At 44.2% G+C, this 22,064-nt stretch overlaps 1 protein-coding gene across 3 annotated transcripts; it reads right to left on the reverse strand.

Annotated features, from left to right (window-relative positions):
* Window positions 1-1,745: 1,745 nt before the first annotated feature.
* UBE2V1 (ubiquitin conjugating enzyme E2 V1) lies at window positions 1,746-21,009 on the reverse strand. 3 transcript variants are annotated; one of them, XM_077929277.1, is made up of 5 exons: window positions 20,855-20,998; window positions 16,521-16,785; window positions 7,135-7,283; window positions 4,601-4,726; window positions 1,746-3,801 (listed from the first exon to the last, which is right to left on the reverse strand). In XM_077929277.1, the coding sequence occupies exons 2-5, from the start codon at window positions 16,561-16,563 to the stop codon at window positions 3,655-3,657; spliced, it is 465 nt and encodes a 154-aa protein (XP_077785403.1). In that variant the 5' UTR covers window positions 16,564-16,785; window positions 20,855-20,998; the 3' UTR covers window positions 1,746-3,654. The 3 variants fall into 3 exon arrangements, with proteins under 3 accessions (XP_077785403.1, XP_028591023.1, XP_028591022.1); XM_028735190.2 differs by lacking the exon at window positions 16,521-16,785 and adding an exon at window positions 13,236-13,350 and having other exon boundaries at window positions 20,855-20,959; XM_028735189.2 differs by lacking the exon at window positions 16,521-16,785 and having other exon boundaries at window positions 20,855-21,009.
* Window positions 21,010-22,064: the final 1,055 nt, after the last annotated feature.

Genomic DNA, 22,064 nt, shown 5'->3' on the forward strand with positions numbered 1-22,064 from the left:
GACCCAGAAGTAACGGAGCATGTTTCTTCCGGGTTTCGCCACTCGCGCTCAAAATGACATCACACGCATGCGCAGAAGCGGCAAACTGCGCACGCGCAGACGTGGGTTGCGTTCGCTTCAGGATGCGAACGGGGCTCCGGAATGGATCCCATTCCCATCCAGAGGTACCACTGTATAGTTTATCAGACCACTCACCTTCAGACAAATAATCCCTGGGAATCTAACCTCAGGCCCACAAATGAGGTCTTAAATGCAGAACAGCAAGCATCTGGAACAATATTGCATCAACGAGTAAAGCGGACATCCTGCTAGCTGTTCATTTCTATCATCCCATCTACCCAGCCTCTGTTATATAAATGCACAGAATAAGGTTTGGTCTAGAGAAATTTAACTGACTGTAGAATAGGAAAAATGCTGTCTACCCCCTCACCATCCATGAAGGAATGACTAGCAGGATCATCTTGCTTTGTTCAGGGATGGGAACCTGAGCCTCCCCCTCGGCCCAATGCTGTTGAGCTATGACTCCCATCATCCCTGTCCACTGGCCACGCCTGGCTGGGGCTGATGGGAACTGGAGTTCAACATCTGGAAGGGCACAGGCTCCCCATCTCTGGTGCAGTTAACAAATTCAGCCTTGTTTGGATGTTGCTAGAGTTCAACTCCCATCATCCTCAGCCAGCACAGCCAATAGCCAAGGATGATGGGAGCTGTAGTCCAATATACCTGGAGGGCACCAGGTTTTGGAAGGCTGTACTAGTTTAAAGAACTGTAGAGTTGGAAGGGACCCCAACGGTTATCTAGTCCAATGCAGGAATCTCAACTGGGGCCCGCCATCTAATTCAAAACCATTCTGCACCCTGCTTAGCTTAGCAACAAATGGGCTAGCTACACCACTAGGAGGCCTAAGTTTTTGTCAGTTTCCCTCCTAACTCAAGGCATTCATTTCAAGAAAATGGCCTGAAGATGCTTCATGCAGTTCAAACTCCAATCTGCACTGGGCTCACCAGTGCCTGGCTACCAAGGAACCTCTGCTAACAGTGCAAATCCTTTGCAAACTTACTGTGAAGGAAACCCCACTGAGTGCAATGGGACTTACTCCCAAGGAAGTTTGTTTGGGTTCACATCCCAAGGTAATCTGAGGGAAAGGTGGAATAGGCATGGAGCAAAAAAAGTAAACAAGAAGGGAAAGCTGCTAAATGAGAATGCCTCTCCAGCTGCTATTTTCTTACACTCGTCCAAGAAATCAAGTACAGTGGTACCTCGGGTTACATACGCTTCAGGTTACATACGCTTCAGGTTACAGACTCCGCTAACCCAGAAATGTTGCTTCAGGTTAAGAACTTTGCTTCAGGATGAGAACAGAAATTGTGCTCCGGCAGCGCAGCAGCAGCAGGAGACCCCTTTAGCTAAAGTGGTGCTTCAGGTTAAGAACAGTTTCAGGTTAAGTACGGACCTCTGGAATGAATTAAGTACTTAACCTGAGGTACCACTGTATGCCTTCAGGTTGTGCCTAAACAATGGATCTTCCTATTAAAAACATTTTCCGAAATCTAAGCAAGATTAAACAGCAGCAGACATGGATGAGACGGGAAATGCCTTGCTGCTAGCCCCAACGCAATCCACGGAAGCTGCTTAAGCAATTCCTCAGCTCTTATTACTTCGATGGGCCATGCATGGTGAGCGTCCCCTGCGCCAAACCCTCAGCAAGGATCTCCATTCTAAACATAAATACAATTACAGCACAGTAATATTAATGCACACTTTTTATTATATTAAAATCAGGCAATGGTCTGATACAATAAAAAGGCTGCTTATGGAATACTGTTATGTTAAATTTTTAATTACAGAGGATGTTAAATCCTTACAACTAATATTTTCCTCAAAAAGAATTAATGGAAACATCAATTATTCGTTGACTTGATAAGCTTCTGCTTTTAAACGTGACTTTTTGTCGTTTTCTTTCTTTTTTCTTTTTACACAAACACGGCATTTTTATTCTGTAAAACTCAAAGAGAGAGGACACACTAGATTGTTTGCATTTAAGCTTGCATCCATGTTTCAGCAGTCAGTGGTCCAAAACAAGAAGTCCGAAAAGGAAGTGATTTGCCAGGAAGCCTTGTCGATCACAGTCTCCCTAACCCACTCTGCATAGCATTGCCATCCCGTACTTTTTATTTAGGAAGGAGTCCTCCTCTCTGCAGTGTGCCAGGAGCAAATCTGCCCTGCACAGAGCAGACCTGTCCCTAAGATGTGTCACTCAAGCGGAGGTAGTGACCTTCAGCTCAGGGAGCTGGAGTGTTTTGTTTCGAATTTCCTACATAAAAGATCATTCCACGATATCTGGCCATTCTGAACAGGCTTCAGCAATCCTGGTAAATTACTGCTCTTTTCACCATACCAAAAGCCTATCTAATAGCATCAGCCATGGCCAGCTTGGCGGTGTGGAAGCAGCGCCACAGGGCAGGAAGGGAAGGGGATACTTGCGGGCAAAAAAACCAAAACAAAACCAGACACTCTTGTTTTCCCAGCTGGCGAAGACTAAAACCGATAGCCCAGAAGAAGTCGAAAGCACGAGGCAAAAATAATAATAATTATAATTATAATAATAAAATCAGGCAGTTTGCCAGCCACTTACCTCTTTTTTTGGCCAGGTGTAAAAGACAGCGTCACAGAAGGGGCAAATAGAAAGCAGCACCCCAACTATGAGAAAAGGGAAAAAGACTGAAAGACGCCCCTCCGCCCTGGATCTATTGCCCCAAGGCCCACATTATGGGGGAAGGTGATGGTGCAGAAATACAATCTATGCCTTAGCCAAAGGTTATGGGGAGAAAGAAGAGCCTCCTCTCACAGCCCCTTGCAAAATAAAAAAAAATACTATAGTATTATTTTTTTAAAAAAACAGAAAATAAAGAAGAACCCCGAGACACACTCAGCATTTTACTAGAGCCTGCACAAAGGGAGGGATGACTGAGGATACCAACACATCCCATTAGTAGTCCAGATAACCCCAGCCTAGGACTGGGGATTAAAACCTTTGGGCACAGTCCTTTTGAGACATGGTCCTCAGCAAGCCTTACTGGAATGAATGAGATCTGAGCAACGGCCTGGGATGACACTCTTGCGCAGCCTCGCTTCTTCTCAAAGGTCAAGGAGAACTTCCCCGCGGATTGTGCCCTTCGTGTCTACCCTAATAAATAGCCCTGAGCGTCAACCCTATTGCGGACAGACAAGTCAGACGGAAAGGGAAAGAAAAAGGGGGGTGGAGAGAGATAAACCCAGGCCAAACACACAGCAATGTGATTGTGTGACGTTTGCTTTTTATGCTTTTTTCACAGTCGAGTTCAATGTGCCACACTGGTCTTGACAGTAATAAATTTAAATAGACTTTTTCTTGATACCAGAAGTTCAACTATGGACAGTGGTTACACATGACAGCATTATTTGTTATAGCACAACTTATTTTCAAATGGGGAAAAAAAAATTAGTATCATTTACAGTATCTCAAGATAGACTTTCCTTTGCAAGGGAACTTCCTTTCCAGTACTTTGGAGGTCTACAAGATGCATCTAGAAAATTTACTACTGTGGAAAATGGAGAGAGCTTAAATTGATGAAGGGGCATGATTTTTCTGTTGTTGTTGTTGTTGTTTTTTCATTAATTACTGTAACATTGTCCTTCAGGTGGTTGAGGGAGTTTCATATTTTCTTTAGACATCATTAGACGCCGGAGCTCTTGCAGAACAACTTTGATACTATAAGAATTCTGCCATTTTGCTAGGACTGATATGGCTCTTGGATCCACCTAAAAACAAATAAAAGAACCACAGCCATGAGCTTTAAATTGCTTCGCATTCCCACTGCACCTGTAACACTGAAAATGGCCATTGCCAGGATCTAAAGACTCACACAAGTGCTATCACACGCTCAAGGTGACTTTTGAGTTCTACTTTTTAAAAGAAGAATACCCCCAATGTACGCAGTTCATCACTTTTACCAAACTGGATTTTCAAAACCCCCATTGGTGGTGGAGAGTTTGCAGAATAAGTTTTTTTTTTTAATACAAAAAACCCAATCATATTCACACAAAGTTAAACACATCTAAAGTACTTCGGATTCTGGCCTAAGGCTGTAAATTAATCAGTCAAAGATTTAGCAAATCAATCAGCAAAACCCAATTTAAATTAGTAGGGCTGGAAGGTGAAAGGCGCATTTGCTTATTTTTAGGCTATTTCGGTTCTGGTTACTGCCATAGGAAATTTACAGAGAAAAAAACTAAAGACCTCTTTTCGGTCAATCAGCAAGTTTTGTTTATGAACTGATAAGTTATCGTACTCCCTTCAGTATCTGGAAAAGGCATCTATCTATACTGCAGTTTTGGTTATTACGCAAACTTGTTTAAAGTGAACCAGTTAAAAGCTGGATGATGGAAGAACTGAAATTCTTCCAAACGCATACAGCTGTAATGCAGACACTAACTTTGAAGGGAGATTTAACAAAGAAACAGCTATATGCTTAGATAGATGCATTAAACTGTTCCCATCTGAAAACTGGCAAACAAAACAGTACATGAAATACTGGGACACAAAGGATGTAACACTTACCACTCCGTTAGAACTATTTACTCCATTCATATTAATTTTTGTTACAAATCTTACAAATGGAGGTGATTCTGGATATTTAGGCCCACATTCTATTTTAAGGCTGTATATTCTGTTTTCATAAATTGTCTGAGGGAGGAAAAAAAGTGTGTCAGATGATCCATCACTGAAGCAAGACCACATTCAGGTGATATACAGAGAGATAAGTTTCACATTAGCATAGATAACATTCCCACTTTGCTGTGCCCTCATTGTTTGCATGAACTGATTTCATGATACAATAGGAAACGACTTTTCAATATGGATGGACATTCATGTCTAATGGAAGCGTCAAACGTGTCTTTGCATCTCCAAGATTTAACTGATCACACTCTCTCTTCTTTTTGACAAATCAATGTATCTATCACTCAAAACGTCACCCTCTTCTGAACAAACTTTGCCCATTTTGTGATGACTGGTTGTCAGGGTCTGCAAATAGGTGGTGGGGGAGGAAGGAGCTGTAAGCTTGCACTCCACTAAATTAGGATTTCCCAAACTTTGGTCTCCAGCTGTTGTTGGATTACAACTCCCACCATCCTTAGCTAGCAGGACCTGTCATCAGGGATGATAGGAACCCTGCACTAAATCATGGCTTGCTTGCAAGGATCCTCCAGCATGAGAAGGACCTTTGCTTCTATATATGGATGCCTGAGAGGGGTCACCAGTCCCTTATCACCTCCCCAGTCTACTATGGGCAGCATTCCCATAATTCAGAACCAGTTATGGGATGGGGAATGAAAGGTTTTAGATAGGTGGCACAGCTTGCTCAGTGGAACCTTTGGATCCAGTAAAAGAATAATGGACCTGGGGCCATATTCTGACTTAGCTTTCCCAGGAACCAAAAATAATAAAAAAAGATTGACAAGTAAAGAACAGCTGGCATTAGATGCACACTGTTCAATGTGACCCAGTGACTTGCAAATTCAGGATCCTATCCAATGCTTGCCCATGTGCTAGAGCAGCAGACTTCTGCTTATGGAATGGAATTTTCCTTTGCTTTTGTCTGCAGCAGCAAACACCCCCCCCCCATCCACCAAATCTCCTCCAGAAGGTTGGAGCAGAGCACCCTCTGAAACAGATTTGAGGGCATGCAGGGAAGGGAACTTGCATTGCGTTGAGTGGAACATCGCGTGCGCAGCATTGGATATGACCTAAATTTGTTAGATGCATATCCTGACCTTCCTTCTAGGAGCTCAAAAGGGTTTACATATGGATTCTGTAATAGCAATCTATAACTTACCAACTTGCTAACGCACAATATTTATTAGTTTGCAACTGCTTTGGTAAGAATAAATAAGGGGAGGAATTCAACACAGTGCTATGGACTATAGTTCAGCTTGCCATATGGAACAATCCCCCTTATCTTTTCTCCCGCTGTGTGTTCTGGGGACTCTCCTGACAATGCCCCCCCCCCCGCTAACTGGGGGCATGGGAGGCACATGAAGAAAGCCTGCTAGCAGAAGTCCTTATGTGGGCATCTGCTAGTAGGACTTGTTAGCTGAATTTGGCCCAAGGTATTTTATCAGAACAATTCATACTATCTTCACACTTTCTCGTTCTCCTAGCTACACTGTTTGTAGCTAAAAGAAAAGCAGAGAATGTCAAAAAAGAAAAGAAATAACTGAGAGGGGGAAAGACTTGCAACTATCCAACCAAAGTAAGGAAAGGAAGAAGAGAAGAAAGCAGGCAGAAGAGGAGACTTCAGGGTGCATTATTTTACCTGCCTGAGAATGGAGGTGAAAAGAGCAAGCGTCCCCATTGCATGTACTGCATTTTAAAACTTGTGTCCTGTGGGTGGTTGCGTGTGCTTGTGTACATGGTATGACTAAGTACACCAAAGTACAGCTCAGAGATGTGTCTGTATGCATGCATCTACATGACAGCAAGTTAATGTTCCCATGAGTGAGGGTATGTCAGAATAAAGTGTTTTTTTAAAGGAAAGAAAGAGAGGCATCACAGAACATGGTTAACACCACCTACACAAGAAACTTCCCATTGATGGCTGTTATTGAACATTGGGGGGGGGCACTGTATGACATTTTCCCATTTAGATAAACATGCTATTTTCTAGAAATGGTGTAAGAAAAGTTTGGTATTTTACTGGTCTGCAAACTGTCACTCAAGGGTTATGTTGGACTCCAGGGGATGAATACAAATTGTCTACCAGGCACAGAAAATCACAGCAACATCCCATAATGTTTTTAAAAAGCCAAACTGTGTTTTGCTGCTGCTGCAATATAAGAATGGTTCAGATAATCTTCCAACATTTAGCACAGATAAAGACAGAAATACTGAACCTAGGTTAATTGATTTATTCCCAATTTTGGACACACAAAAAAATCTTACTCCAAGTATTTAGCATGACGTGGTCCATACTGTCCACTACCTATATGACAAAAGCCTCAAGCAGAAAAACCAGCGAACCCTGTCACACACTGGCAGAAACAGACATAGAAAAGCAGGGATTTATAGGATATTGTGCTTAAATTTATGCTTACTCTTGGAGGCCCAATAATCATGCCTGTCCATCTTGTAAGTGTCATATCTTCATCATCTTCAAGACCCCAGCTAACTGTCCCATCTCCAACTCCTTTCTGACCTTCTTCGAGTTCTTCCAACAGTCGAAAATTACGAGGAACTTTTACACCTAAAAACAAATCAGGATGCAGTTTTGAGATGAGAACTTACGGTAATAAAATAAGGTAGCTGATGCTTTTCACCAGTATGCTGAACACTGTATTAATAAACAATGCAATCTTATGAATGTTGACTCAGAAGTAAGTCCTGCTGAATTCAATGGGGCTTCTCCCAAGGATATGGGTACAGGACTGCAGCCCCAAAAGTGAGAAATGGTGCAGTTAGTAAAATTACAAGTAAGATAATACTAATGTGAGCAACAATGCACACCAATTTCAACAATATACAACATTTTAAGAAAACAACAACATGCATCTAAGGTTAGTTTCTGCAGAAGGTATCCCGTTTGGGCTTTACGGAGAAATTACAAAATCTTAGAACAATACCGAAGAGGAGCCTGGAGGAAAGAGAATCCGCAATGAAGTGGCAGAACCACCACATTATGCTACCAGACTTAAGAGGCTATTATGGCATGCCCAAGAGTTATATACTACTCTGGGCCGGCACAATGCAAGCAAATCTGCTAGCCAACTTCAGGTCCCTGAGAAAAATCACAGCTAACAATTATCTGTGGCCCTTTCTCATTTCTTTGGGAAGAGAGTAGAGCTGAAGGGGTGTGACAGAGAGAATGCCCATCAGAATATCTGCTTTGATTTGCCTTTCCCTGAATGCAAATACGCACTGTGGAGTTGGCAAGTTTCTGCAGAAAGTGGCAGCCAGCCACACTGCATGGTTTACCTGCATCCTTACTGTGTCAATTATGATCAGAAAAAGTCTTGTGTGCTGGTTTTTATGAGTTCAACAACAGGTGGCAGAGACAATCAGAAGGAAGGCTGGGGGGACAACAGTGATGGAGGAATGGGTTTAAAAACCCACCAAGTTAAAACTGCAACAAAAATTCTGTTCTACGGGTAATGTAGTGATGCAGCCCTCTCAACTTTATAGAAATGAAGTAGTAGTTCTTGGTGATCTAAGCTGTGCTGCAGCACCCCTGTGAAACAGGACCCAAGTTCAAAGAACAGTACCCATTGACTAACTAAAGTTGTGGGAAACTAAACATAAGAAGGAAAGAAAAGAACTATGCAGAAATCCCAATTTTCACCCATCCTGCACACATGTCAAAGGAACAAGCAGCCTCTCTCCATCAGGCCAATTACCCATTTGGTTCACCGTCTTGCTTCACATAATCAACAGTACCAGCTGCTTTACTGTCTGCACCAGTGTCTTAGCATGTGTCTAACAAACATTTATTTTTAATGCAAGGCTTGGGGGGATGCATGCTACTCCAGCAGATTACTACTAGTTAATATACTGTATTTTTCGCTCTATAAGACGCACTTTTCCCCTCCTAAAAAGTAAGAGGAAATGTGTGTGTGTCTTATCAAGCAAATGCAGGCGGGAGACTCTGCTCAACGCTCCCTTTAAAGAGCCGTGTGGAGCATGTGTGCGGCTCTTGGGGGCTTTTCCCCAAGGAAGGAGAAGGGCTGCCCTTCTCGCTCCTCGGGGAAAAGCCCCCAAGAGCCGCACACACGCTCCGCACACTCTTTAAAGGGAGCACGGCTCTTGGGGGAGCCTTCCTCCCGCTGCCCGGGAGAGGCTTCGCACGGCTAAGCCTCTTGAGGGCAGGGGGAGCCTTCATCCTGCTGCCCTGAAGAGGCTTCACGCGGCTATCCCAGAAGCCAGAACAGCAAGAGGCTATCCCAGAAGCCACATCCCTCTTGCTGCTCTGGCTTCTGGGATTCAGAATTTTTTTTCTTCTTGTTTTCCTCCTCCAAAAACTAGGCGCGTCTTATGGACTGGTGCGTCTAATAGAGCAAAAAATACGGTAATACTACTACTACTAATAATAATAATTTATTTGTATCCCACCCATCTGGCTGGGTTTCCCAGTTCAATGCATGAGTTGCTTTTCCACTAAGGGTCTGATCCAAGTAAAAATATAATAGAAGTACAACAGAACCTTACAGAGGCAAACCCCCTCACCCAACAACTCAAAATACAATAAATTAAGTATACTAGTATATTCCAAATTAGCAGCCAAAAGGTTTTTCTCAAGAGAACAATAGCTATCCAACAGTGATGGAAAAACTCACTGGAACACATTTCAGTTACATTCCATGAAGGATGAGAAAGCTAAGAAACAAATATTTAGCTTATATTATTTAATAAGTCTGATGCAGAGGGAAAATGCCATATAAACTGTTTATAAGCAACATGAACTAAGCAGAAAACAATTCAGATCTGTTTAGCAGATACTATAAACCATCTGAGTGAACCTACTACATTTTTTTCTTCAGTGAAACCATGACAAATATTAACTCTCCAGTTTCACAGTTTCGGGCAAAGTCAAAGCGTTTGACTGAACTGATTCCTATACATGTTATTTTCCTTATACCTTTAATTACATCTGATATGCCAACTGCTCTATTTTCTGTAAGAGCAAGAAACATCTTCTCTACCTCTTGTAACTCTAGTGTCTATTACTGTGCAACATGCGTTATACAGAAGACTTTTTGAATACTCTAGTTAGTAAAAATAAAATAAAGGCACTTCCTGAGAGCAAGTGCCCACTTAGTCACTTCTAGGTACAATTTAAAATAGGTTCAATGACTAATAATGCTTGCATGAGAATATACCCCAGTTGAGAAGACACCTTCTTCCAAGAAATGTGCTCCTCTTGCACACAGCTATCTGCATGCATACTTTGTCTGTATTTAATTGGCATAATATGATCAACAAATTAGGAAACAAGGACAAACACAAAAGGGAATGCCTACTGATATGAACAGGAAAGACCCAAGTTGCTCCTCAAATACAAATTCAAATTATGTGTAGGGGTTGGCAACTTTGGTCTCATCTGAATTGGGGTGTGTGTGGATTAACTGCTAAATAATGATCAAATGTGGATAGGCCTCTAGTCTATAGGGAAGACCTGCCAGAGTTGACCTTTTAGGTAGTAGAAGAAAACACTAGAAAAATTATTCATTTATTTAAGTATTTGTATACCATTTGTTGTAGAGTATCAGGACAGTGTATAACGAAAAAATATTTAAAAGCAGTATTAATCAATCATTAATATGAGTGGCAACTCAAGGGACATTTTAGATAACTGCACAAACCTGTCGATATTATGGGTGTCCATCACCTATTATTAAGCACATATTATGTTACCCCTTCATATGCTTATGATGATATGACACAATAGTATGTTATGATTGTTTTAATCTTGCATTTGTATTATTTTATGGATTTAGTTAGCTGCACAGACTTCTACCTTTGGAAAGAAGTTAAGGTGCACTGTTTAGGAATAACTATCACCCGCAATAGATTTTACTTTGGCAAAGCTTTTCTGCTACAGCCATCCTAGAGATTTCAAAAGTCAAGGCATAAAATGAATGCTTGATAAGATAATTGACACAGTGACAGGTTTCTTGAATATCCTGCTCTCTCCTATTATCACTTTTGCGCCAAGCAGCAGAACTGATCACTTACTCAGTTGTTACTTTACATCCTAAGGGGAACAATGACACCTACAGTAGTAAAAAAAACCAAAAAAAAACCAGAGAGGTTGATAGCAGCTTCAAGATATACATTAACTCAAATCAGGCAATAATAATTTCACTGTTCAAAAAGCCACCCTTAGTAAAAATTCAGATTTCTATGATATAAATTCTACAATATTACCTTATGATCTGTCTGCCAAATCTGAATTGATGATCTAGATTCTAGAAGGGGCATTCCAGATCACTGCTGTACAATAACAACAATATATAATAATTATTTATTATTTATACCCCGCCCATCTGGCTGGGTTTCCCTAGCTACTCTGGGCGGCTTCCAACCGAATATTAAAAACAATTATCAAATGAACACATTTCTATGGAAACATCACTAAAAACCTCAAAATTTTAAGATGTCCTCTTTCTCCCCTGCAGCTCGGCACTGAAATTAGTTTATTTGAGGAGGCACCTGGCAAGGTAACCAGCAAATATTTGTTTGTGACATCAACCATGCCCACCTCCCAAGATGTCATGCTATGTTTTGGAGGCATTCCAAATTTCTTCGAGCCCCTGCAGTCTGGCTGGGCCGGGTTCCCGTTTCTTTCCCCACCTTCAAGATGGGGCGGAGGTCGGCATTCTTCCCTGTTGCGCTGAGTCTCAGAAAGTGGCAAACCCTCTTGCTGTTTTCCAAGGCACTCTGGGGCTCTGTGGGAAATTCTGGGAGATTCCTCCCAACTATATTTCGGAGAGCCCAAGCACAAGAACGCTGCCACTTCACCCAAAGCATGGCAACAAGCAACACACAATTTTTTTGCCATGAACATGACCAAACATGTAATGGGAAGGGCACAGACATGAACATGGCAGAGCAAACTGTCTGCCTCTGCACCGGAAGGTAGCCACCTAAACGGCCTAAGGGCTGAACTAGTTTGCCCATCCTATTTTGACTGATGGCAGATTTATCAGGTTTACACAATTGTTTTACTGGAAGAGAAAACAAGCTCTCAAGCTTGCACCTTGCATCTCTGTGGCCTCATGCCAGTCTGAGATACAGGATTAGATTCAATATTAACCCAGAAAAGCACTTAAGTGTTTCACATTCTATTGCTTCCTGTCCAAAGCTTAATTAAAATATTAATCTGTCATATTAACCAGACAGAATTTAATGTGGCAATGAAATGTAAACTGCTCCATCCTATTGGGGTCTCATTATGCTTTAAACTGGGGTTTTAAACTCAAATGATTTCCCACCCCTTTGTCAAAATTAACATTTATCAGGTCCTTTGATTCACAGCATCTTCTACCGTTCATTGTTACAATACTTTCCGAGAATTATCACCTGCTTTTGCTACCAATCTCTCCTTGTCACTTAAAACATCTATACTCTTTTATGCACCTAAGGAAACACCTAGGCATTGTAAGAGACACAGAGATTCTGCAATCCATGTCTCATTCTCCTGTTCTTAGTACATAATGCAACTGTCTCTGAGCTGCAACTTTCCTTCCCCACTGGGGGAATAACAGCACATGCAACAACAAAAAATATTTAAGAGGATATTTTGTCTTAACAGAAGCCATAAAATAGATCAGACAAATTCATGTAAGGTACACTTATCAGAAGACATTTGCCATAATAGCGTTATATTCAAAGGCCTTGCACTTCTGCTAGGGCTCAATAAGGGGCAGCTATTTCCACCCTTAATTAGGACGCGGGTGGCGCTGTGGGTAAAAGCCTCAGCGCCTAGGGCTTGCCGATCGAAAGGTCGGCGGTTCGAATCCCCGCGGCGGGGTGCGCTCCCGCTGCTCGGTCCCAGCGCCTGCCAACCTAGCAGTTCGAAAGCACCCCCGGGTGCAAGTAGATAAATAGGGACCGCTTACTGGCGGGAAGGTAAACAGCGTTCCGTGTGCTGCGCTGGCTCGCCAGATGCAGCTTGTCACGCTGGCCACGTGACCCGGAAGTGTCTTCGAACAGCGCTGGCCCCCGACCTATAGAGTGAGACGGGCGCACAACCCTAGAGTCTGTCAAGACTGGCCCGTACGGGCAGGGGTACCTTTACCTTTTACCTATTTCCACCCTGCACTGCTCAAAAACTTCCCAGGGCAGCTCACTGGCCACAATTCGTTACCCAGCTGGGCCTTTGGTCTAAACTAGAAAGTCAGTTCTTACAATCTTATGTCAGAGGTTATTCAGAGTTCATGGGTAGATATTACTCACTGTAATCTATGAATACCATTCCATGCCGTTAATAGAAACGGCCAGGCAGCATTACCACAAACAAAATAACATCCACGAGATCACAGTGCTGATTCTTGTGATTTCGTAATAAAATTCATTATTTCTAAAGAGATCAGAACTCATTTTTTTTTTAAAAAAAAAACAGGTTTCTATGGATATTACACAGCTTTGTAAAAATAACATTTTGGAACATATGTTACAGCTAATCTATTTTAAATTAACCTACTTTTATCTATAATTCCATATAGTCACAAATCTTAAGTTTTCATAATTTTGATAGTTGATAGATCCTGGGGTGCACCCAATGCTACCCCTTGCTACTGATCAAGAGCCAACTCCATCTGAATCGGAAGCAGGAAGAGAAGGGAATGTTAAACATCTGGCAGAAAGGTGACCCACAGACATTTTGCCCTTATTATGGTTTCATCCTACTCACAAAGAAGAGAATTGGTTTGGAACTGTCCTAAGTTTTAAACAACCCTTTCAAGATTTTTCGTATGCTGAATTCTCAATGAATCCTGTTGTTTCTACTTTTCACAGCCTATTCTGAATGAACCTAAAACATAAATCTATTTGACATTTTGGACAATGCATTTTGATTTTCTTTGAACACATAATGCTAACTTCTAATTTACCTGCTAGAAAAGATGCTCCCTGTCAGTTTGAAAACAAAAAGAAATCCCTGATGTATGCATTTGAAATGGGACTTACTTTTCACCCAAAGAAACATCGCCTCTACAGCCTTTGCTCAAACTCACATAAACATAGAATACAGCATCGACTTTCCTTTCACCCACTGTTCAAATAGGCTATAAATTACTAACCTTTCTATTAAACTGTAAGAAATATCTCCCTTTCTGGACCACAGCATGGGTTTCTGGATATTACGTGTTCATTTTTTTCCAAACAAGTAGACCAAGATTTTCCACACAATTCTCTAGAGCTTTTAGGCATTTAGCCTTTCCAAGCTTAGGAACCCACGTTTAACCAGGGATCTATCTTTTTTTGCTCACCTTCTTAGGAAAGCCAAATAATGTACTCAGCAGCTACAGGACCCTCTGCTCCCATCAAGCCCTCCTGGTATCTCTAGGTGGAAAGAGTAGACTGTTGGCTACCAGAGCCTGAATACACCACTGGACAATGCTCTCCCTGCCCACCCTTCCTGCTCTGGAGTGTGAAAAGCCTACAGGTGGGGCGTATTGTTATTTTGGCCCTGCACAGCCAAGGTTCTTTGAGCACCCTGGCTACACAGCCGTCAAACAATCCCTAGCCTTCCTCCAAACTTTGGCACTGGGCAGTTAGCAAGGATTATTGGTAGACAATCAGTAGACACCACTACAGCTTCATAGATAGAAAGTAAGGCTGCCAACTCATCATCACAGGTGCCCAAGATATAGGCATTTCCGGTTGATTTCAAGTAGTAAGACTAGAAAAGCCCCCCTTCCCACTCTGTTTAGAACCCTGGAGAGTTTCTGCCAGTCAGAACAGCCAGTGGTGTGGTGGGCCATTTGCCTAACAGCCTCATTTGTCCATATACCATATTGCTCACTGCTACTAGAGGAGCACATGTTTGCCAGCCGCAAAAGCAGTCACAAGGCGGTTGCATTTCTTTACACGTTGTTACACCTGTGCTGAATCTTCATGCAATACAAAAGTAATGAGAGGAAAGCGCAAGAAGAAATTAAGCATGACAAAGGACAAAAGCACAGTCCCACCCTAACCTGAATCACTGTCAGAAGTTTGTAGAGTGACACTCTGCCCCCAAATGTACAGTGGTGCCTCGCAAGACGAAATTAATTCGTTCCGCAAGTCTCTTCGTCTTGCGATGCACGGTTTCCCATAGGAATGCATTGAAAATCAATTAATGCGTACCTAGGGAAACCGCCTTCAGACCAGGTCCGGGGACAGTCTGTCCCCCGACCTCTTCTGAAGGCTGGGGGGGGGGGGGAAAGGGCTTTTCTTCCCACCCCCAGCATTTTAAAAAACCCCGGGACAGGGGAGGACTTCTCCGCTGTCCGGGGCGATTTAAAAGCCCCTGGGAAGGCAGGCAGGGGGGACAAAGATTTTCGCCCCCCGCCCGCCTTCAGAAGAGGTCCTTGACCTCTTCTGAAGGCGGGCGGGGGGTGAAAGTCTTTGCTCCCCCCTGCCTGCCTTCCCGGGAGAGCGGAGAAAGGCAGCGCGTTTCTCCGCTGTCCCGGATGGCTTTTGAAGGCAGGCAGGGGGGAGCAAAGACTTTCGCCCCCCGCCCGCCTTCAGAAGAGGTCCTGGACCTCTTCTGAAGGCGGGCGGGGGGTGAAAGTCTTTGCTTCCCCCCCCCCTTCAAAAGCTGTCCTGGACAGGCTTCGCGGACCTCTCCGCAAGCAGCGGGAGCGCTCCCGCTGCTTGCGGAGAGTTGCCAGCATGCCGAAGCCTGCGCGCGCTGAGATCAGCGCGCCCAGGCTTCGCGGCCCCGCCGCCCGGCATTGGAGCTTGGTTCCGATGCCGGGCGGCGGGAGGAGGCGTTCCCGCCCCGCCGCCCGGCATTGGAGCTTCGTTCCGAAGCCAGGCGGCGGGAGGAGGTCCGAGGACAGTGGGGAAGACGCGCTGCGCTTCCCCGCTGTCCCGGAGATTTCCCTATGGGCTTTCGTCTTGCGAAGCAAGCCCATAGGGAAATTCGTTTTGCGAAGCGCCTTCAAAACGGAAAACCCTTTCGTCTAGCGGGTTTTCTGTCTTGCGAGGCGTTCGTCTTGCGGGGTACCACTGTATTAAGAACTGCCCAAACCCACGCTGCAGGCCAGGGGTAGCCAAGATGGTACCCTCAATATGTTGCTGTTATTATTATTATTTATTAGTTGCTTACTTCAAAAAAGATTGTCTCAAAATCAATCTCTCTCTCTCTCACACACACACACACACACACAGACAGACAGACAGACACACAAATCTATCTATCTATCTATCTATCTCTCTCTCTCACACACACACAATGCTAAATTCAACATACATCAGAAGAATTTTTTCAAACATGCTGGCAAGGGCTGGTGGGAGTTGGAGTTCAACATCTGTAGGCCACACCTTCTACCTTCAAGATATGACCAAACCCCATTATTTATTTTTCAAATTTAAGCAAAAACTGCCAATACACATGTGTGTCCTTCCATGATCAAAATTGGAAGATACATCTCATTACTTTTAACTGTACAAGGTCAATCTTGCGGTAGAGACTGACAGGCAGGCACAAGAGCCAGCCATCAGCTGTCTAGCAATATTATCTGAATGTGCATGGGCCAGCTATCCTGCTATTTAAGGCATTTTATAAACCACTTACTCAATGAACCTCGCAGTGTACATAACACAGTTAAATTAATTCTCAGTAAAACACAGACAGTATTGACAGAATTTAAAAACAAATACACATGACTGAATTATGTGGCCAGAAAGGCTTGCTGAAATAAATAAGTAAAAGCTTTTGGCAGTTGCCTAAAACTGTACAATGAAGGTGCCTGCCTAATGTTATGTGGAAGCCACTCACCCAAACTGTAAGTCTGTTTCTTTGAGAAATAGGAGAGTGGCATCTCTCAGTGAATGCTCTCAAAGCCATCCAGGAAAATAAAAGTCATTTGCCTTGTTCTTCTTCCAACCAAGTCTAAACTGCAAAGTCAGCAGCTGCAAAGGATTAAGAGACTGCAGGCTTGACAGGATGAAAGGACATGAGGTCCCCATGTCAGCATCACATTTTATACAAACAGCCCAGTGCTAGAACTTCCTGCAAGAGCAAACAGAGAATGTACCATCCACTGTTGTAGTGCAATGGCACAAAACATGGCATTAGGCTGGCACTGCAGTGATAGTACACCAAGCTAGTGCAAGTGCTGAGAACTGGGGTGCCAGCACTTCAAATCTGGTAGCTGAAACAGAACTCATTTATAGGAGGAATGAAAAACATCTCTGTAAAAATGTGAGCCTCAAGCAAGTTTAAGTAATTAACTGACATTTTGCAAAATACTGTTAACCATACTTCCGCCTCAAACTTCTAAAATGAAAACTGGTTCTAAAAGCAGCAGAGGTAGCTTCTCAATTCCTCATTCAAGAATTGTTTCCTGTGTGGTAATGTATTTAAATAGGTCTCTATGCTAAAGTTTCAAGGCAGAACAGGAAAACAAAACCAATGTTATAGCTCTATTCTGCACAGGCAAGGCAGAAAGTATCCGTTATGAGGAGTGAAGCAAACTTTAATCATTTCTCTGGTTCACAATTTTTGTGTTTTTACGATTTTGTATTTTTACTTTTTCCAACATTGTTGTTGTTATTGGGGAAAAAAAACAAAAAAAAACTTTAAAACTGAGAGTAGGCGTTTTTGTCCAACAAGTTCAGGAAACATATATTTGCTCAACAGAACTTTGCCCGGAAGTAGGAGTGATAACAGAGTGGTATATTGCTTACAGCATCAGACTAGGGAGATGTGAAGCCTACTAGGCCATTTTTGGCCAGTCACACTGATTCAGGCTCACCCACCTCACAAAGCTGCTGTGAGGATAGAGTAGCAAAGCCCCTATATAGAGTTATAGCCCCTAGATATATATTCTATCCTAAGCTCTGGAAAGAAGGATTTTGAGTATTAAATAATCACCTGACCATAGAAGCCTAGTATGCTATTTCTTTTGCCAATTTTTGCCTTAAAACATCTTGATCAGAGCCAAATTTGAAGCAACAGCCAGAAAAGAATTTGAGAAGATCAATGGTAAACCCTGAGAATAAAATTTCTTCATCAGTAAAATTAATAATAATAATAATAATAATAGTTCATACTTCACCCATCTGACTGGGTTACCCAAGGCACTCTGGGCTGCTTCCAACAAAATATAAAGCGACAAAACAAAACACCAAACATTAAAAGCTTCCTGAAACAGGACTGCCTTCAGGTGTCTGAAATGTCACATAATTGTTTAACTCTTTGACATCTGATGGGAGGGTGTTCCATAGACTGGGCGGCACTACCAAGAAGGTCCTCTGCCTGGTCTTGCATTGCGGGAACTGCCAGAAGACCCTTGGAGCTAATCCTCAGTATCTGGGCTGAACGTTGGGGGTGGAGAGACTCCTTCGTGTACACAGGGCCAAATCCATTTGGGGCTTTAAAGGTGATCACCCAATTGGCATTTTATTAGCTACCAAACCAAGTTGCTTTTAAATAGAGGTTAAAAATACAAGATCACCAACATGAGTTTGACCAAACTGTGGGACGCAGTGGAAGACAAGAGTGTCTGCCGTGCTCTGGTCCATGGGGTCACAAAGAGTTGGACACTACTAAACGACTAAACAACAAAAATAAAAGATCACTCTCACTCAAGAGATGGATACAATTCACACGTGAAAGAGCATTCCTGTAATTCTGCCCTGACTTTGTCTATCCTGAATCTCTTACCAATCAGTTTCATTGAACTACTTCCGAGTGTGCCTCTGAATGCCAGCTGCTGAGAATCACAATTGGGAGAATACAGTTGCACTCAGATCCTTCTTTTAGTCTTTCCGCAGACATCTCGTTGGCCACTGTGAGAACAGTGGTGCTGGACACTGGCCTGATCCAGAAGGCTCTTCTTATGAATTCTGGTATTAAGAGAGTAACTCCCCTCTAATTACTTTGTCCACACTGCAGCAATCATGGCAGGTGCATCACAATTGCTCCCATTTTACAGGACAAGGATGTGGCCACGGAACTTCATGGTTTGCTAAAAGCCATGCAGTTTGTCCACAGCAAAGGTGGAGCTTGAACTCATTTTTCCCAGATCTAACTACGGTAGCTTTCTCACTATATACTGCACTGATTTTCCTAGAAGCCCATCCATTTCTTTACAGGTAAGAAATCTAGAAAAATTGTATACTACAAGTAGTAGTATACAACCATTCTGACTTATGCCTCATCCTCTTGTTACCAACACCAAAGGTTACTATCATTGACTCTACTACCTCCTGAAAACTGATCTCAGTTTTATGGACAGTAGCAGTTACAATGCTGAGCTTGAACATGAAGAGTGAGGTTCAAAACCCTGTTCAGCTATGATGCTTTCTGATCATCATTTGTAGACTAACCTGGTAAATACTTATTATGCATATAATGTATTGCCATGATAGGTGTGGGGACTGGGCTCAGGGATGGAAAAACCTCCAGCTTACCTAACAATTCCTTACTAGTGAGCTTATAGCAGAGGCATGATTTGAATCAGAGACTTCCTGGTTCATGGTTTCCTGAACTATGCTGCCCTCCAGATATTTTGAAGTACAACTCCCATAAGTCTCAACCATTTGTCATGCTAACTGGGGCTACTAGCTGTTACTATGCTACACTAGTCAACCTCTTGGGGCTATTGTGTAGCAAGAGAAGCATTCTGGAGGATGAATGAGACAGTAATAATTAGAGAGCAGCTTCCTTGCAAGACATCTATCTGTCTTCCTGTCTAGCCTGCCTCTTCTCTAAGTAGTGTCCTAGAAGTCACACCCCATCCTGTGCTAAACAAATAGATTAACATATTTATATCCATTTTTCTTCCTAGAAGGACTTCCATGCATTTTACAATAAATGAAGATCAATGTACAGCAGGGGTGGCCTACGTGGTGCACTCCAGGACTACAAGTTCCATCACCTGTGAACACTGGCAATTTTAGCTGGGACTGATGGGAGTCATTGTCCAAAATACCTGGAGGCCTCCATGCTGGCAAACCAACATACATAATTCTTTTTTTAAGGCAGCAGTAGTGACTGAAAAATACACTGTGCTCCAAAAAACCCCAACAACCTTGAACACAGGGCACAGTCTGATGGCACAGGATGCAGCCACCTTGCTGAACCTAATCAGTGCCGGGGCTGATCAGCATCTGGAATGGAGCCCACCTGGGAGTCCCATGCATGTTGCCTTAAGTTCCAACGTAGAAGGCAGGCAGGATATAATCCAGCAAGAAAATAAAACCGCTGCTTATCATTCCAGGTCCGGATTCCTCAGTGACCACCCCAAATAAAACCGCAAGAGCCAGTGTGGCATGATGCTTTTAAGAGTGCTTGACCCTGGGAGACCAGGGTTCCAATCCTGACTCCGCCACGAAGCTCACTGGGTGACCTTGGACCAGTCACTGTCTTTTCCAGTGTTTCTCAAACTTGTATCCCAACAACAGCTGGGGACCCAACTCCCATCATCCCTGAGCAATGGTTCTGCTAGCTAGGAGTGATGGGAGTTGCAGTCTGACAGCATCCATGGCGGGGGATGCTACCTCGCAGGGTTGTTGAGAGGATGAAAGAGGAGGAGGAGAACCACGCAGGCCACCTTGAGCTCCTTGGAAAACAAAGGCGGCATATAATTGTAATAAATAAGAGCAAAAAGAGCAACCCGTCAGGTCCTGCTTTCTTAGTCGCAGCCTGCCAGGGAATCGGATATGGGCAGTTAGAAATTGGGAGGGAGGGCGCGAGGGCCGCCGCAGTCTTCGGAGGTGCAGTGCTTCTGAACATGGAGGCTCTACTTGGCTGCCCGCATGCGGTCCCGTCCATCAGCCTCTCTGACACGTTTCCTGCGGAGCCCACCGGCCCCCTCCCGCCCCCGCCAGCCTTCCAGCGCCACCCCGGCCCAGGCCCCTGGCCTCCCCGTGCCTCAGCCCCGCTCCGGCCCCACAGCACACCGGCCTCCCCGGCCACCGCCCCTCGGGCCCCAGACACACCCAGCCGCCGAGCCCCGGGTGGCTCCCGCCTGGTTGAGGGGGGAGGATGAAGCGGGTCCCTCCCTCCTCCCGCCCCCGAGGACCCCCCGACCCCTCGCTGGTAGGAGGCCCCGTGCCGTCCTCCCGCAGGCCAGGCCGGCCTCGGCTGCCGGGTCCCCCGCTCACCCGAGCCCGTGGTGGCCGCCATCTTGCGCCGCTTGTCGCTGCGAGCCCGGCCTCCCTGCCGCCCACGTCACCTCAACGCGGGAAGTGAGCTGCGGCGGCGGTAAGTGGCTCCGGGGGCGGGAGGGCGCGGGGCCCGGCGAACCAAAAGAACAAAAGCGCACGCAGACGCACACGCCTTCCGAGGGAGGTCCGGGCGGGACCAACAGCGTCTCGCCGCAGCTGGCCTGCCCGCAGCGCGCGGGTTTTCGTTTTGCTTTGAAACGTCTTTGCGGTACACGTATTTCGCCGGGGAAAAGGAGGCGCTCGGGAGGGCGGGACGTCAGAACATAACAAAAGAGCCCGTGCGGCCCGACTAGGCCAGCATCCTGTTCTCACAGGGGCCAACCGGGTGCGGGGGAGCCACGGATTAGGACTGGACCACAAGGGCATTTCCACCTCCCGTTGGTTTACAGCCACTGGTGTTCAAAAGCATATTCTCCATGCCAAATCTTCTTTTAAAGCCATCAGAGGGTAGTTCATGTTAGGTACAAGCCCCATGTTTGAAGGATCAATAACTCGGTTTGTGTGGGGCGCTGCAAAGCACTGGGTTTTCGCTGCAAAACAACTGCAAAAAAAACTTTGGCGCAGGTCTGCAGATGACATATTAGCTCTCTTGCAAAATAATAGCATTAATTTACAGGACAAGGTCAGCCCAAGACCATTTACTTCTTCAAGGCAGATGGCACCCCCACCAACCAACAAGTTTAGGAGCCCAAGGCCATCGAAGGTTTTGTTTTGTTTTGTTTCTTGCGCCAGTCTTGCCCTCCCTGGCAGTTAAAAAAATAAAATAACAATAAGTTAAGCATTTGCTATCTTAAAGCCAGCTGCCTGAGTCCCCAGCCTGAATGAATCCTAATGAATCCCTGGCCACAATTCATAAGTAGGAAGGGGGGAAAATATAATTTTGGGTCCATGGGCCAGTTTGTGAGTTTTGTGGTGAAAATCCAGATCTTTAACTAACTAGGGTGTTCAGCTGCACTTTTCATTACTGATTACACTTAGAAAAATGCTGTAAGGCTGCTAATTTCAAACTCAGGTTGGTCTGGGAGCATGTTGTTCTGCCCATCCCACCTGATCTGCTGTACAGGGAGGACTCTGAGCCAGGGCTGTATAATCTGTGGCCCACATCATTCCTGAACACTGTCACTGACCATTTGGACTGAAGCCAATG

Source organism: Podarcis muralis, chromosome 5 (assembly GCF_964188315.1).
Source record: "Podarcis muralis chromosome 5, rPodMur119.hap1.1, whole genome shotgun sequence".
In the NCBI taxonomy this organism is placed as follows: domain Eukaryota; kingdom Metazoa; phylum Chordata; class Lepidosauria; order Squamata; family Lacertidae; genus Podarcis; species Podarcis muralis.

Excerpts from the sequence above, each read along its gene's own strand:
- UBE2V1 (XM_077929277.1), bottom strand. The coding sequence starts at position 16,563 with ATGCCACTCTCCTATTTCTCAAAGAAACAGACTTACAGTTTGG. Across the intron at positions 7,284-16,520 it reads GAAACAGACTTACAGTTTGG|GTGTAAAAGTTCCTCGTAAT; the intron begins GTGAGTGGCTTC and ends ATTTGTTTTTAG. Across the intron at positions 3,802-4,600 it reads TAAATAGTTCTAACGGAGTG|GTGGATCCAAGAGCCATATC; the intron begins GTAAGTGTTACA and ends ATTTGTTTTTAG.